We start from the raw sequence: 18,427 nt of genomic DNA, 5'->3' as shown, positions 1-18,427 counted from the left end.
GAGTCCTAACCACTGGACCGCCAGGGAATCCAAATATGTTTTCCTTTCGGTTTACAGACCATTTTAAAAAACAGTCTTACTATTTAATAATATCAGCTGATTATTCAGGAAAACAAGTAAATTAAAATGTGCCTGTCAGTTGTTTGGCCTCACTTCATGCTTCTGAAGCATGAAAATTTATGCACTAGTAGAATTATTTGTTCTGACTAATGGCCCAAAGAACGGTCACCCCAAGAACCAACAACTGATGCTCCTAATTTATCTTGGACTAAAACTGCCTCCCAGGTCCACCATATTTGGATGAAGTGATACTCTCAGGGCAACTACTACCGGTACAGTTTAGGTATTTTGGCACTACATGTCCACTTTGAACCTTTCACGTCCCTTTTCTCTCTTTTATCACCAATCCATTTCTCATCTGCTTCCTTCCCTATTGAAAAACCCCTATTTTCATATCTTGAGAGACAGCCATCTGTTAGAATATGGCTGTGGTTACTATCATCATTCAAATGTTCCTTTTTAATTTATCTGTTTTTTGACCCAACAATTACAAAGAAGCATGGCTGGATATAAACACGCACGAAATGTGCTAATGTAGAATGCAAACAATATTAAAATGTAAACTTCACATAGGGAGGAATTCACGGCCAAAGAAAAATCTAGTACTATTCTTTCAATCTTTTTAAAATGCATCATAAACCTAAAAATGTTTCACTACAGAATAACAGTTTGGCTTCTCTTATGATCACAAAGAAGGGTAATTATGATTGTCATGAAAACACACTGAGCAGATGTATACTATTAACAAAAGAATCATTATATGACTGTGCTCAAAAACTGGCACGTTATACATTCACATTTCCTAGAAATCAGACAGTCTTCCCAACTGGAGTAGATACCAGAAGAGATTGTTTTCTATTAATTGTGGCTTGTACCAATCAAGTTTTGGGAGCCAACTGGATCATCATTCTTTGGGACAATTCCCACATACTATCATGTGAGATCTATATACACTGATCTATATATACTCAGACACGTGCATTATAATTTTGTAAAAAAGTCATTTTTAAGTTCTCAAATGATAGCTTTTAAACTCTTAAAAAACGTTATCAGTGGATTCTTTCACAAAGGTACATCTGTTTAGAAATCATAAAAGAGCGTAGCGAGTAACTCTTCGGTTTATTTTATGAAGGCTAATTAATAGGTACTTACTCATTAAAGACTAGGTCTGGTGCAAAATAGAGAAATTGGCTGTTCGTATGTTTGTACGATCTCCAGCTCAAGGCAAATGATGACAGACACATCCAAGAATACTGGATGAGGGTAATTTGGTCCTCGAGAGGCAGGTTTTTAAATCCTGAAGAAGAGAACAATTCATCACAAAAATACACTTAGCATTTAAGAACATTCCAGGAAGAAGCTTCGTAAGTCAACCCCAAACTGCCCCCTTACTCTCATTGACTCAAATCAATTCCACAGTTATTTACAGAGCACCTATCGTGGACCTGGTCCTGTTCAACATTTCATGTTAAATTCACCTTAAATTGTCAATGAGGGTAAACTGCCAAGGCAAAGAAAAACTAAGACGTTCTGGGAGTTTCATTGTGGACAGTGGTCTACAATCCTTAGTTAGACTGAAAGAATTTGTGTTCACCTGTACCACTTGCTTCATCCTACTCACAATGAATAACTTCAAAATAAAAGATAACTTAATGACATCAACTCTTGCATATCTGCAACACTGGTGGAAGATTTTACTTTACATGAGTTTGCAGTGATTGAAAAAGCCTTATTCCTAGCTTCCCCTAGGCTGGGATAATGCCAGACTTCAATAGACTTCTGAGGCAGAATAAGCATCCTTGATGCTGTCCTGCCTTACCCACAGTCTTCCTTTCTGGGCCTCAGGCCCTTCTTTTGTTTCTTTTCTCACCCTCTGTACTCCCAGGGGCACCAGGGTATTCTTCTGTTTGTATATAGTTTCACCTGGGCAAGCTTCCCTTCAAAGAGTCAGTCATCAGAGCTTTCCCCAGACTTTTGTCTTACGGCTGCTGGTCGACAACAGGGCATCTAAGAAACTGCTTTGGATTAATGAACTGGGACAATGTGATCACAATTCTGAGCAATGTTTCTGTAGATTAATAGGAGCCTTATTAATAAAATGCTACAGCATAAAACAGACTAAAGTAGGCATTTCAAGGACAAATTAAAGGGTTATGGAGGTAAGATATTTTCAGAAAGACTCTTTCAGAGGCCCCTACAGCCTACCTGAGAGGTCTTTTTTTTTAATTAATTTTTATTGGAGTATCGTTGATTTATAATGTTGTGTTGGTTTCTGCTGTACAGCAAAGTGAATCAGTTATACATATATCCACTCTTTTTAATTTTTTTAATTTTATTTTTTTTCTTCGGTACGCAGCCCTCTCACTGCTGTGGCCTCTCCCGTTGCGGAGCACAGGCTCCGGACGCGCAGGCTCAGCGGCCATGGCTCACGGGCCCAGCCGCTCCACGGCATGTGGGATCTTCCCGGACCGGGGCACGAACCCGTGTCCCCTGCATCGGCAGGCAGACTCTCAACCACTGCCCCACCAGGGAGGCCCTCCACTCTTTTTTAGATTCTTTTCCCATATAGGCCATTACAGAGTATTGAGTAGAGTTCCCTGTGCTATACAGCAGGTCCTTATTAGTTATCTATTTTATATATACTAGTGTATATATGTCTTGATTTACCTGGTCTAGGGCTTAGAGTAGCCCTGGCTACAAGCTGCTAATAATGGGCTCAATTCTTGCTTTGGCAACTAGAATGTGTTTTGCCTTATTAATATTACTGGAATGAAACTTTCCATTTCAATCCTCAACATAAAAAATGGGTATGTTCTATTAACAGAACAATAGAACAATGTTCTATTGTTCTATTAACAATAGAACCCTTAACTCTAACTTCTCAAGAGAAATGAGCATATTCACCAGATTTTTCTTCTACACACTTGATTCATTTGACAACGAGTAAAAAACTGGCTGTCGGGATCGAACAGAAAGCAAACTCAATCGCACCGTTGCATACGGTACGCTCTGTTGCCCTGACGTGCCTAGTTCAGGACGCAGACCCTGAAACGCGAGGCCATCCTACCTGGAATTACCTTCGCCCACTTCACGACTTGGATCATCTGTTTGCCTGCTAAGCGGTTTAGGGTGGAGAGCAGATTTTCGGCTGTATCTGGTTTGGAGTTGTCATAGCCTGCATACACAATCTCGGGTTCGATGGTTTCAAGGACCATGGAAGGGGAAGGTGTGAGCGCTCGGGAAATTGTGGAGAGTTGAGGAACCAGCGCTGAGTTGACAGACGGCTCTTGCGCAGGAGCGATGTACGTAGTTCCTTCCTCTGGGCTCTGTGGGGGGGGAGGTGGAGGCTGCTGTGACTGTTCCTCGTGAATCCCTTTTAACTTCCCCAACTTCTTGGACTTCCGAGCTGTAAAAAAAAAAAAAATTATAAACAGGGCAAATTAAGATTATGTTTGGCATGATAAATACCATCTAAAGCACAACACTTTTGTATGTTATATACAAATGTTAAGAGTAAATCTTAAGAGTTTGCGTTACAAGAAAAAATCTTCTATTTCTTTCATTTTGTATCCATATGAGATGCCGAACGTTCACTAATCTGATTGGGATAATCATTTCACATCGTATGTAAGTCAAATCATTATGCTGTACACTTTAATACAGTGCTGTAGGTCAATTATTATCTCAGGAAAACTGGGATTAAATAAATAAATCAGTGAGTGGCACCACACAAAAAGAAGGAATTAAAAAAAGATTATGTTTGGCATACCTTACATGAGGTAAATTGCAAGCAAATATTGACTTATATTGATTAAAGCGTACTTTTCCTCTAAGGATGTCTTGTTATACTAGTAGGAACAGCCTCTTTTCAATATTTTTCTGATACCAGACACTGTCCTAAATGCTTTTTATAAATTAACCACTTTAACAATTTTATGACTAGGTACTATTACGATTCTCATTCTATAAAGAGGAAGCAGACCAGAAGGGTCAAGAAATCTGTCCAAGACTACACAGCTAGTATATGTAAAATAGAGTTAAGAGCTCAGAGGAAGGATAAATTATTTCAGATGCTAATAAGTTACATATGCCTCAACTAAATCTTAAGTAAGCCAATAATTCCCACCTATTACCCACCGAAGAATTGGCAACAAGGGCTAGACTCGCCCGATTGAGCTTATTATCTTAGTGCTGTCTCTGCTCCCTCTAATTAGCTTTCTCTGGCCCTTTACTTATTCCTCTTTGGTGCTTCTCTACCACTTACTCTTCCTGCTGTGGTCCATGTGCAACCACTTGCTTACTCAGAGTAGTTATTTTGTGCAGATGCTGTTAGACCGACCGATGTCCCCGGCTATACTGTGAACTGCTGAGGCATAAAGATTGGGTGTTCCTCTTCTTTCACAGCCCGCACGGCGCACCTTGGTAAATGCTATGCCTACACAAAGTGACTTACCGATTTCCACTGAATGAATGCGAGCTAATCAACCCCAAAGAAAGGCAACAGAAGGGAAGAAATGAAATATCTGGATGATTCCAAATTGGGGCACTAACCAGTAAACGTACAGGAATTAATGCTATTAAAAAATTCAGGTGTGAGTTATACCATTACACAATCCTTAAAAATCTCTCCTACTCTATATTTTTACTATAAATAAACATTTCACATGTCACATAGCCTATAACTAAAAGATATCACAATACGGTACAAGAATACCACTTAAGAATTTTAGTAGAATGTATTACAAGTGACTATATTCTGATTTACCCAGAACAGTCCTGGTTTATGCTTGTTTCCCAGCATGCTTATTAGTGAGTGCCCTGTTTACTCCTAAAAGTACCACATTCTGGACAATAAATAGTGCGTTCATCATAAAACCAAAGAATCAGTATTAACTTTAATAGCAGCTGCTTTTAAACAAATCTTATTGAAGTAGAGTTGATTTACAATGTTGTATTAATTTCTGCTGTACAGCAGTGACTCAGTTATACATATATGTATTTTTTCATATTCTTTTCCATTATGGTTTATCACGGGATATTGAATATAGTTCCCTATGCTAAATAGTAGGACCTTGTTGTTTATCCATCCTATATATAATAGTCTGCATCTGCTAATCCCAAACTCCCAATCCTTCCCTCCTCTATCCCCCCTCCCCCTCGGCAACCACAAGTCTGTTCTCTATGTCTGTGAGTCTGCTTCTGTTTCACAGACGGGTTCATTTGTGTCGCATTTTGGATTCTACATATAAGTGATATCATATGGTATTTGTCTTTCTCTTTCTGACTTACTTTGTTTAGTATGATAACCTCTAGGTCCATCCATGTTGCTGCAAATGGCATTATTTCATTTTTTTTTATAGCTGAGTAATATTCCATTGCATATATGTACCACATCTTTATCAATTCATCTATCGATGGACATTTAGGTTCTTTCTATGTCTTGGCTACTGTAAATAGTGTAACAGCAACTGCTTTTCATTCACATCTCTCTTGAGGGTTCTTACAATAGATACGGGGAAAGAAAGACTGGGGAGGTGGAAGGGAGAATTGGGAGGTAGATGTGAGGACTCGGGAATGGATGGCAGGTGGGTGGGGTTAACGGGGAGATGGATAGATAATGGGGAAGATGGGTGAATGAATGAATAAATGGATAAAGGATAGAGAAAGCTCAGATGTGCCAAACTGAGCTTAGAGCTATGGTAATAATTTACTTTGCAATTGTAAGGTTTTCCATTCTATTGAGGAATTTATTTTAAAATTCTTGAAGTACCAGACACCTTCAACTTAGCTCTAACATGTGTGAGAAACTTACAGGATACAAATGTAACACAGAGTAGGGCTATGCCACACCGATTAATCTGATTTTCAAAATAACCATTCATGCTTGTAAGTATGGCCATTAATATTACATTTACCACTTGCATCACAGAAACACTGATTCAGATAAAAGACGAGCCCCTATCCAACAACAGACATACCTGCCACACATTCATAAAATACTGGAATTGGGCTTAAGAGATGAACAAGATGTAATTCCTATCTTTAAGAAGTTTGAAATTAGCAAAACAATTTAAAATTTTCAATTATTTCAGATCATTTCATTTCTCATGGACTGTCTCCTTCAATGAAAGAGGCAGAAAAACCTGAGTTTTAGAACTGTCTGAATGAAAAGCAGATGTATCCTATTCATGTAGTATGCTAATGGCGGGTGGCTGACAAAGTACCGCTCAGCAGTGCTGAGCATACAGAAGGGGACCAAGATGCTTCTGATGAATGAATGAGTGAACGAACCAAAGAAAAAAATCATCACTAAATGCCTCAAAAACTAGGCAAAACAGAGAAGGAGAAGAAAAGAATCAAACAGGCAGATAATCCCCAATGCTGGTCAGTGGATGACTGTATCTATAAGAGTTTGAGAAGATCCTCGATAACACAGATTAGTCATTTGGGGAATCAGATACTTGGGACTAACTGCCTCTGTGTCACGTAAACTTGTCTCTAAGCCTCAACTCATTCATCCGAAAAATGAGAATGACAGTGTTTCCCTCTCCTATCTCACAGAGGACTCAACAGGTAAGAAAACTAAAAACGATGTTGAAAATTATTATTAACATCTGAAATAGCGCTTCAATGCTACTTCCATTCTTTCACATAATTTTGCAGATATTAAAACTATTCCCGTTCATTAAAATGTCCTTATCCTTTATAAGACTACATCTGATGATAACCATCATTTGATTTGATGAGAAATACACAAGGGTGATATTCTCAAACTTTATTAAAAATGATATTTGCTTGCAAGTTAATTATAAAATTCATACTTGTTTTAGGTCTTTGGTCTGTAATGCCGTGTCTATTCTCATGGCTGATTTAAGGCCAATGCTATGAAATATCATGAAGAAGAATGCTTAATATTTTCTCTAGCACTGATACACAAGGCTGTGGCCTGTAGCACAACTGATTGAGCAGATTATCAATATTATGTTTAGCATTTCAGTTACATTTAATTTTATGTTGTAATTTTATGAATATATGAGGGACACTGGAATTGAGTATTTATTTATAGTTCCTTAAATAGTTCAAGAAAATAAATATTTTCAGTGTGCAGATTCTTCAGCCAAGTGTATTCATCCTGCATCTTCTTCTAAAAGAGTACAGTTACATAACAATCACATTACCCAAAGCAGCCCTTCTAAAATGCTTGAAAATTTTATACTCTTTCTAACACACGCCGCCTTCTAAAATTAAAGCCCCTGAAAGTTGCCAATGTCTGATGTGCTCCTATAACATCACTTTCCATGACCCTTATGGGTACTCAATAAATGTTTGTTGACACTTCATTTTCAAACTGTAATACATTTTAACAAACTATTACATATGTAAATGTAAATTATTAATAAATTAAATTAGAAGTAAATTATTAATTTACTTCTGTGTAGGAAATGTAGGCAAGTTTGACATTTTAGGATAAAATTTCTGAATTGTTATTATTCCTTTTCAAAATTTCTACTGTGTAATGATCCACCTGCAGAGTTATTACTCTGAAAATGCCACAACTAAAATAATAATAAGCTCAATTTATGGAGCACTTACGTGCCAAGCACAGTTCAAAACAATTTCTAGTGGTCTTAAGTCTTCCGATGCTCACCATGACCCTACGATTAGGCAATGTTACTTCCATTTTACAGATGCACAGAGACAGGAAGTACTTCTTCAAGGTTGCAGGGCTGGTAAACACCAGGGCTAGTTTTTGAACTGGGCCATGGCTCAGAGCCCACACTCTTAACCTCTGTGCTATGCAGTCTCTCTTTTAATCCTTTTCTCTTTATCTAATTTGTTTTTTAATACTTTAAGATTAGCACCAGCTTCAAATCCAAGTGTATAATTAAGATGTGTGCTAATTACACAGGAAAATCTCTGGCCAAAGATAGTTAATGAACATGTTTCCATTACCCAAAGCAACCGTGAACATAAATTAGGGGTCTTATCACTACCTACCACCTTACTAAATTAACATGGAGTTAATGGCCTTTGGGCTTGGGAACACATGTTCCCTTGTGACCCAGACACAATTCATTTCTCACCTGCCAGCCACAGTTGCAGGGTGTGTGTGTGTGTGTGTGTGTGTGGTGTGTATTAATATGACTGTGAATGTCTCCCAGTCCCACGTGAGCCTAGAAGAATTTCACTTGTTCTACCTGGATGTTATAGTAACAGTATATGCTCAGCAGCTGCCCCCAGGTGCCAAGTCCTTAATTACTAGCAGCATCTTAGCAGCCACTTTCTCCTGGCACTGCCGGGGGAAAGAACGCTATAGATTCCCCATGAATTGTTCCCCCAGGAGCTGTGCAATGGGAAGGCCCTGCTTCCTATCCAGAATTATAAGCTGGACAGCAAGCAGGAAGCGTCTGGTGGGACCCTATAAAAATTGTGGAAAATTCCCAATGGGGTCTCAAGATTCAAAAAGGCCCTGAAACATGGCCCATGTTTGCTCTGTCTCCTGAGGCCCACCTGGTCTGCTACATACCCTTTGGACAAACTGCCAGTGTGGTAGAATGACGGCCGGCTGGGAATGACAGACACCGCTTCTGCATCCCCCAGTAAAATGATGAGATGCACGGGATTCTCCTGCTACTTTCATCACTATCTTTCTCAAGTGTGTTCAAATGACAGATTCTTTAGACTTGGAGATGGGTCATTGGGACAACGTCTTTTTTTTTTTTTTCTATCTGGAGTAGAATAAAAGACTGATGGGGGGCTTCCCTCGTGGCGCAGTGGTTGAGAGTCTGCCTGCCGATGCAGGGGATGTGGGTTCGTGCCCCGGTCCGGGAAGATCCCACACGCCGCGGAGCAGCTGGGCCCGTGAGCCATGGCCGCTGAGCCTGCGCGTCCGGAGCCCGTGCTCCGCAACGGGAGAGGCCGCAACGGGAGAGGCCACAACAGTGAGAGGCCCGCGTACCGCAAAAAAAAAAATAAATAAATAAACCTTTAATTTAAAAGACTGATGGGGAGCTTTTTCAACCATAACATTTCACTGGAAAGATGTAAAGTGAGAATTCTGTCATTTTAGAAATGCTCAGTGTCATGTCTTGAAATTTTAGGTCTTGGCAGTAAATATTAGGATATATTGAGGTTATATGAAAACATGTATTTTTCTTTTCCAGGCCAAATGTAATTACTGGTTTAAACCCACAGGACAGGGCTTCCCTGCTGGTGCAGTGGTTGAGAGTCCGCCTGCCGATGCAGGGGATGTGGTTTCGTGCCCTGGTCCGGGAGGATCCCACGTGCCGCGGAGCGGCTGGGCCCGTGGGCCATGGCCGCTGAGCCTGCGCGTCCGGAGCCTGTGCTCCACAACGGGAGAGGCCACAACAGTGAGAGAGGCCACAACAGTGAGAGAGGCCCGCGTACTGCAAAAAACAAAAAACAAAAAAAAACCCCACAGGACAATAAGAGCATCCACCCCATTCTCTTTCTTTCATAGACCATTTCTCTTGCCACTCTCCTCCTAATCATGCTTTCCTATTTTCCTCATCCCCTTTATCTGCACGACTTCTCCCCTTCTCCTGCCAGGGGAGGAACACACCGAGAGTTAGCGGAACAACCAAGTATTTCTGTGTCATGGGATCAAAGGAAGGAATACCACCTTCCTACAGATTTAACTGGTTTTGCAGCAAAACCTCTCTCATTTTTACTAATAGGGAAAAGAACATCTACGGTTCTCAAAGCCATACACACTAATAGAACTGGGGTGAGGGTCAGGGGCACATTGCTTTATGAATAAATAATTAGCCTCTCAATTGATAAGAAGTGGCATTCCAATTGTTTAATAAATCTCCTTGAGTGGTTATAGAACTTGAATACTGGGTGTCTTAAAAAGTATATCTAAACATTCTCACGTTAATATACATAATTTAACAAATGAACAGGCATTATTGATTTTATTAGTATAAAAACCATGCTAAGGCAAACTCAGACCCAACCTTGGACCACTTTAAGACATTCCACACGACAGACACATACACACATATACCCACACACACGCACGTTAACTGTGTGAGGTAATGCACATGTTAATTAGCACGATTGTGGTAATCATTACATAGGCATATTGATATCACAATACCACACTGTTCACGTTAAATATGTATCATTTTTTGTCAATCATAACCTCAATAAATCTGGGGGGAAAAAGACATTCCAGATTAGTGGATCTCCACAGATTACATTTTAATGTGTGTATAGCGATAACCATAGATATCTCTATAGCTATAACAAACATAATTTTGTTGCTATTGTTATAGAATACATTTATCTACTACTTAGCAAGTAACTAATATCCACCCATTGTGTAGAAAGTGCCCTGGTTTTATGAGCAGTGCAATGCTGAATAAGATGATCTGAGTCCAGACAAGAGCTTACAACCTTGTGGAAGTTGGATCAATACATAAGAAAGCAATCAGGGTTATAAAATAGGCTATGACAAGTTTGGGGTCAGTGTTCGGACTATGTATGTGGTGAGTGAACAATGGCAGGAAGACATTGGTTTATCTTTCTATGAGCGCCTCCACTTTCCTGTATCCCTCTGTGTTAATTCCCACTGTGCTCTGGTTTGCTTTTGGTGTGATTCACATGACACTGAGGGCCCACGTGGAGCGGTCACTTCCCTGTGTGGGCATCCACCCAATGTTAAGCATCACTGACCCCCCCACCCCCTCCGTCCCGAGAGGAGAGTCCCTCAGACCAGAAGCTAAATGTGAACAGAGACTCAAGGGAATCTGAGGGAGATAGAATAGGGGTCTGCTGATTTTGCAGAGACAGTGACAAGGTTCTGGAAGACACTCCCCAGTGACATATTCTGATTCCTTCCCTGCTGGAGACAGGGATTCAGAAAGGGGCAAAGCCAGACGCTGCCTAGGAGATACTTCTTGGGCGAGATGGCTGATTAACATGATTGTTTTTATGGCATTTATATTTTTCTGTAATTAGATTCTTTTTTTCTCCTCTAATACTTCGCAACATTTTCTCCTTCCTTTTTTTCTTTTACTGTCAGTCAGACTCAGGAACGTCTGTACATAGGAGGATGTGTCAGGGGGAGGGTTCCATCTCTGGACAGAGTTTTAAAGGTGAGGCAGTATGTCTTCGACGTCTGGCCAGGCTGGGACTGCGTTAAACCAAGTAAGAAACTCCAAAGAAGAGGAAACAATGTCTTGAGAAATGGCCTCTTGGTGATGGCCTCTGGGTAATGGAGAAAGTTTCCAGTGCTTTCTTCTGTTGAAACCTTTGCTGGTTTAAACAAGAGAGAATGCCACTGCACTGAGTGGCAGTGGGCTGAGCCACTGTAATTCCAGAACTCCTTTGGACATCACTTCTAAAGAACCGCGGGCAGTGGTGGGGCAAGGGCGGCAGCCAGCACCCCACGGCCAGGTGGGGTGGACAGCGGGTTTACTGCACGGAACACCCCCTACCTGGGCCTTGCCACTGTTGGGCTGATACACACCTCCAGGGAGTATCAGAAGGGAGCAACAAAATGACGAATGCTCCATCCCCAAAGCTTTGGACCAAAAATGTTTATGGGGGGAAAAAAATAAGTGAAAAAAGACAGGGATTGAGTTATTCTAGAGTAGAAAGTGAGGGATATGAGAAACCAAATAGCAATTTCAAAAACTTGACAACCCTTTTCCAAATCACAGTGAGCATCTATTTTCTGTTTCTACTGAGGTCAAGATAAGATCTAAAGGGTTTAAAGGGCAGAAGCAGGGATTTAGATGAGACATTAGGAGAAATTCCTGCAAGTTTTCTGGAATGTGTTATGGAGAGAGCCTGGAATGCATGACCGCCAAGAACATGTAATATTCTTTTCTAAAAACTCGAAAGTAATAGGTGGGCAGGTTCCCTGCTTGCCTGAGTGCAATTCTGCCGCGCAGGAGGAGGACGATGAAATGAGTTATCGAGACCCGGTAGCCCTACAAGGGAAGGAAATATGACCTCCAATGTACATTCCAGCCTTCCATGTGTCTGAGTGGAACTTCTCTGGCTCATGTTTTTCTCAAAAACAGGAAGAAATCCCTTACACTTGTACATGTGGTAAGAGATAATTTTAGAAATATTTTTCCAAAATATACTCCAAGGGCAAATACTGTGATCACTGAACGCAGGCTTGGGAGAACATCCACTGCCATGGAAGAAACTCGTAAAGTTCTATATGCTCCCTTTTACCCTATCCCCAGAGTTCACATGCCCCCCCCAACTTTTTTTTTTTTTTTTCAGTTTTACCATTTAAGGTACAGAACTCAGGTCTGTACTGAAAATGGGCTCTGTGGTTTCTCCTAATCCTGAGGTTACCTAATTTTTTTTTAAGTGGGGAAAACAGTTCATAGTAAAGGCTATCATTAATTGAGAATCTGTATGTCCAGCATGATAGCATCTTTTAAAAATGTTATCCTGTTAGGTCCTCATAAGTGCCCTGTGGCTAGGTACTATTGTTAGCACCACTGTACACAGGGGTAAAGTGGTTTGTACAGGGTCACAAGGATGGTCTGCAGTTAGGAGAAAGTGAGTTTTTGTCAGGGCATAGAAAAAGAGAACAGAGAAACCCCATCACATGTGCAGAGTGCATCAAATCAGGAGGTCAAAGGGGTATGAAAAGGACCCAGAGCCCTAAAGACTTTTCTAGATTATCAGCGAGGTTGCCATTGGATCACCTCTAGTAACAAGATCAGCAGCCTTTTTTAATGGGAGACACAGAAGAACCGGTACCAATACACAGGATGCTTTCTCTCCTAATTCCCTGGGCAGGACAGTCAACCCCTGTGTAGGACAGTCAACCCCTGTGTACTCCGGGGCTGTTGCTGTAGCAGATGAGACAGTCTCTTTGCTTTTGCTCCTTGTTTTGACACCTCAACTCTGATGGCAGGAGAAATCAAAGCAGGCAGAAATCAAACCAGTCTGTACTAAAAAACAGGACTTATTGGGGGAAGAACTTACTCCTTCTGATTAAAAATCAAGTTCTGGGCTTCCCTGGTGGTGCAGTGGTTGAGAGTCCGCCTGCTGATGCCAGGGACATGGGTGCGTGCCCTGGTCTGGGAAGATCCCACATGCCGCGGAGCGGCTGGGCCCGTGAGCCATGGCCGCTGAGCCTGCACGTCCGGAGCCTGTGCTCCGCAACGGGAGAGGCCACAACAGTGAGAGGCCCAAGTACCACAAAAAAAAAAAAAAAAAAAAAAAAAAAAATCAAGTTCTTATGTTCAAGAATATTGAAATGGTTAGTAGAGATGGATTAATCAATGTACGAACCCAAATGTCAACTCTTATAAGTATTAGTTCAGCTAAACTTCACGTATGATCTTATTTTATTTCTGCATCACCAATAAAGCAGAATTCTTAGGTAAAAAACATAAGGTTCCTAAGCTCCATTGCAACTGATAGCTGAGTTCTGAGTCTGAATAAATATATTTTTAAATCAAATGAGCATTCTTTAGAAAATACAGATAATATATTTGCTTTTGTAAATTCTTATTCTTTGGGAATAATGATGCTGTGCTCAAGATTGATATCTGTGTAAATGTAAAACAAAACACAAGCAAATAAGCAAAAAGAAGACAGAAAAGCTCCTTCTAGTTTTACAATCTACTTAAAATAAGAAAAAGAGCACTGTGATAGCTATGGCTGTCCAGCAAAAGGTCCTTCTCTCAGTTAAAAAGTTCATTCTTTAATAGCTGCAAGAGCCGCCTTCTTGGCATATGTTTCAGCAGAGAACTTATTACATGAAGTACGATCTCACTGGATATGCAAGGTAAATAGTCTCATTAAGAATATTTTATGAAGAAACATGACTGTTCTAACAAGGTCAAGCGGTGAATAAGGTATGATAAAGAGGCAAAAGGCAGTGACCTGGAAATAGATTATGGCACCCAGCTTAATTTACTGTGTCTTCCCCAGTCCTGGCGTGATTCTCCATAGACTCAGGCCAAAAAGAGCTGGTCAGATGCTAGCGCACACGCTGGGCAGAAAACCCAGAAGAATGGTCCCGAGCAGACCTGCTCACACTGGCAAGTCAGCTAAGCAGGATCTACCTTAAGAAATATTATGTATAGAAAAATAAGAGTTTAACCCAACAGAGGTATGATGAGGGTATCTACACTGGGTAATGCCATTTTCCTTTACAAAAATTTCAACCGAAGACTTCTTTCATAAGCTCTCAAAGAACATACAAAATGTAATGCATTCCTGTTTGTCTGCACATTATTTTTTACATATGTTTCAATTATCCTGTTCTTTCCTCTTAGCATTTGTTGCTACTTCACTGCAATGGTTTCCTCAGCTTGGTCCCTTTAACTGTAGCCTTACAATTGACATTACAATTTGGAAGTGTCTGAGAATTCTAAAGCAACCAAGGAATTTTCCTAAATTCAATTTCAGAAATTTTTAAATGATTAGTATTTGTGTACATAAGACATAAAAACCATACAGTGAAATGAAAAAATATACAGATATAGAACAGTTTTATCTCCAGTACCAATTTTCTTCAAATTATTTCATCTCCCTTAGCTCAACATTCTTCCTATAAAATAATTACTTAGAGCCACATTATAATTATTCTTTCAAAAGCTTTTATTTAACAGCATTTTCTATATACAATCACCTTAATTTTAATCAAATTTTAAGTAATGCTTTACTTTATTTAGCTGAAAAGTAAACCAACGAGGTTTTAGTTGAGACTACCAATGTTGAGATTATAACTGAATGATTAAAAATGATTAAAATTGCTTCGGAAGAAAATGAACTGGTGAAGCAGAAAACCAGATGTAAAATAATAATCCCATGAATTGATACAAGGACATTTTTCACAATTTTTCACAACTGGTATAACACAGAAAAGATTCTGTATTTCTAAATACTATCACTCTAGTATTAAGAACATTTTACAAATGCAAGACAAAGCTGGCCAGCAGAATTTGAAAAATATCCTCATGTTAGAAGCTAATGCTAATATAAAAAAGAATGAGTAGAATGAGGACATGTTAATGAGTTAACAGGCTCCCACTTAAGTTGGGGGCAAAAATTAGATAGGCCTGAGGAAAAAGAAAACAAACGTCAATGTTGATAGCTTTTCTGCATTTTCAATAAATATTACTCCACATTTTATTCCACTGACATCATCAGAATGAGTTGAAATTAAGAATTAATAGTAGCCAATGGACTTGAAAAAAAAATATTTTTCTAGGCTGGGATCGCTTCAGGATTCAGGCTGAACCAAGCTAAATGGCCTTTTTTGAATAAGTGATTCTCTTGCATTCGCTTCTCGTGTTTTCATTCCAGCCTCTCTTTGCACACAGGGTTTCGTGCTGGAACGTCTTGAGGCCCTCTGGTGATGTCTGGTGTTGGCAGGTATAGGTCACTGCTGGAGAGGAGGCCTCTCAGCTGCCTGGTGGCAAGCGGAGCCATGCCAGGGTAGGGCCGACGCCCAGGTCTGACCTCTCAGCTCTGTTGAGAAGACAAACTGCTCTTTTTTCCTTTGGTATTCTGCCACAGTGTAAATTCCAAAGCTTTTGGTGACTCTCTCAAACCTAGCTCAGCACAGCAGGCTGAACAAAAGCATCTTTAAAAGAATATGCTTTCCATTTAGGTTGCAAAGGACTCTTCAAATTTATAGCATTTAGCTGCATTAAAAAAAAAAAAAGTCCAAGGAAGAATTTAAGAAAGTTGTGAATACGATGCTGACTCGTTAAAAAGAAACTTTTAGAAGAAGGAAACATTAAATATCCTTTTATTTTCAGTGATTACTTATCATCTGTATTTTTCTTTCACATATGAGACTGAACCACAGACCTGGATGGAAACGAGTTGGCCCTTCTCCATCAAAGCTGGAAGATGAGCTGTCTTCGGGAGAGGATTTAAGTAGTTCAAGAAGGATGGATAACTGGGCCATTTCTGCAAGTTTTTCTTTGGGGTCGCAATTCACATTTAAGTCATTTAAGTCACTATTTTTAAAGTAACGTCACATTTACAATAAAGAGATTAAACGAAAACAGTTATTTATTTCTTCTCACATATGGTTCTCCATTTTCCTATTAAAATTCTGCTTCTGTTCCAAAGATAGGTTTCCCTTCATTTAAAACTAAGTCTGCCAGCATGCTGTGATGTCAGCCCTCCTATACGTAGCTCTGAAGAACGGACACTACCGTTGATGATGGATTTCACTGATGGCTTTGCTAGCGTTAGAAAAGCCTGTCTGGGGTCACAGGGTGGCCCACGGCTGTCATCCCAGAGCAGATGCCTTGACCAGGAGTCAGTTCTTCACTGCTGACTTGGGTGAAGGCCAATCTCATGCTATGATTTTCAAATGGATGATGTGGTCCTAAGTCACATACCAGGTAAAACACAATTTTTATCCCCCATAATAATTTTTAACTTCCGTAATTGAAGGGGATGACACAAGCCTCTAAGCTTCCCTTTAGAGAATTTCTACCCTTTAATGGCATTTTCTTTGGGTCCCCAGTTAGAATTAGAAATTCTCTTTTAGATTCAAATCGTTTCCCTTTATAGATATGACCACAGAGAATAAAGATCAAGAGACCACGCCCAATATAATGAAACACCTTATATTAACTCTAACAAAGCCTTTAAGGGAAACACAGAGGATGTTAAGTTTCACCTCCAACCCCAATGAGCTAAGGTAGTTTCCTAGAGGAAACAATTCCAGCCAAGGGTCAACTCAGTCTTAGGCAGATGACAGAGGCAGGTCAGGCATCTTCCAAAAAGCAGCACCCCAAGTACAGTAGTGGAGGGCAGGTAGCCTGCCACTTCTAACCTTGAGAGAGTCTAAAGAGAGATGAACAGGGAGAAGCCAAAAAGAAGGTTTTTTCCTCTTCAGCTCTGTGGAAGAAACACACTCTGGAAATAGAATCCAGAAAGGGTCACTCTGCATCCCTAATCTTAGGGCCCGATTAGTATCTCTGAATCAGGAATGTCAGCATGGGTTTCTTTTTGTGGCTGGAATTACGGGAAATGTACTTGCCCTTGACCCTGACCCATCCTTGGGGAACGGGCAGGGATTCAGAGAAAAGCTGTGATCTTCTCCTGACTCAAAACACCATCATCAATTCAGCATTCTGATACCCAAATTGTGAACACCCTAACAGAACCTCCTAGAACCGGAAGGGGCATCACAAAACAGCAAGTTTGATCTCATTTTAAACAGAGGGAAATAAAGTTCCAGAGGGTGAACTGGCTTGCTCGAGATTCCAGATGGTAGAGGTGGGAGACTCTCAGCTCCATCATTTCAAGTTCAGTGGCCTGCTTAGCAGTGCCAGCATCAGAGCTTTCATAGAGGAAGACTTTAAAGAAACATGTGAAAACACATGTACTCAATGCGACAGTTATTCATGTTTATTTTATAGTAGGTTGGAAGGCATCTGATGAAAATTATGAGGGAAAGGCTATGACCCTCTCCCCGGGCCATCTGACAGCCACTTGAATATCTGTTTAGTGTGGCATAAGCACATGCTATCAACATGGAATTCCAGTTTTCTCTCAAAAACAGTTTCTTCAGGATTATCATGAGAAACAACCAAAGTTGGATAACACAGTTATCCGGGACTCGTGAAGGTAAGCTGGTTAGTATACTGACAGCATACGACTGTAAGTGGTCTTATCTGTGTAGACAGACATTTACGTTTTGGTAATGACAGACCAGAGAAAAGTCCTTGATAAATGACCCAATCATTGCCATGTATCATCCTAGTTATAAATTTCAAGAAGACATTTGAATACCTGACTATCAAAGTCCTGTGATTTGAATTCAATACATTACGACACGTGGACTATCAGACATGAGTTGAAGCCTCTGAAGGCAGGTACCTACAGGGGCATAAACATGCAGTTTTCCTAAGTAGCAATCAGTATGTAGAGGAATAGCTCTTACGGACCCTACAACTGCCCTCACCGTTTTGCTTTCACGGAGCAAGCACACAGCATAAACTAGTACCTCCTGGGAGTCGATCTTCTGTAACATTTTGTATACATCAGTGTGGTCAAGAAATCACTTACATGGATTGTTTTCAACATTTTCAGCTGTAATAGTCCATGACCTTTTTTTTTTTTTTTTTTGACTAGTTCATATGCTTAAAAAAACAAATGTTTAATCTTTTACTTTCAGGGAACCACTATCAACCAGCGTCTTATGGGGAGGACATATGGTATATGACAAAAGATGGGGAAGAGACTAGAAATCTGGGGAAAAAACTCTAAGATATAAGATATACTACCCAGCTACTTGGATAACTCATAAGGACCACATACGATTATATATACTCTCAACTCTTTGTCCGTAATACATTTAAATTTACTTATTTCCCAAAGTATAAAT

General features: G+C 40.1%; 1 protein-coding gene across 4 annotated transcripts in view; it reads right to left on the bottom strand.

Moving 5' to 3' along the window:
- Positions 1 to 18,427, bottom strand: part of NR3C2 (nuclear receptor subfamily 3 group C member 2) — a 377,271-nt gene that overhangs the window by 75,439 nt on the left and 283,405 nt on the right. For all 4 annotated transcript variants that reach the window (XM_079920738.1, XM_079920741.1, XM_079920740.1 and 1 more), the window contains exons 5-6: positions 3,128 to 3,466; positions 1,213 to 1,357 (exon numbers count right to left, since the gene is read on the bottom strand). In XM_079920738.1, coding sequence (XP_079776864.1) covers positions 1,213 to 1,357; positions 3,128 to 3,466 — 484 coding nt within the window. The remainder of the gene's footprint in view (positions 1 to 1,212; positions 1,358 to 3,127; positions 3,467 to 18,427) is intronic.

This window comes from Stenella coeruleoalba, assembly GCF_951394435.1.
Source record: "Stenella coeruleoalba genome assembly, chromosome: 4".
Lineage (NCBI taxonomy): Eukaryota > Metazoa > Chordata > Mammalia > Artiodactyla > Delphinidae > Stenella > Stenella coeruleoalba.
This window is presented reverse-complemented; position numbering and strand designations above follow the sequence as displayed.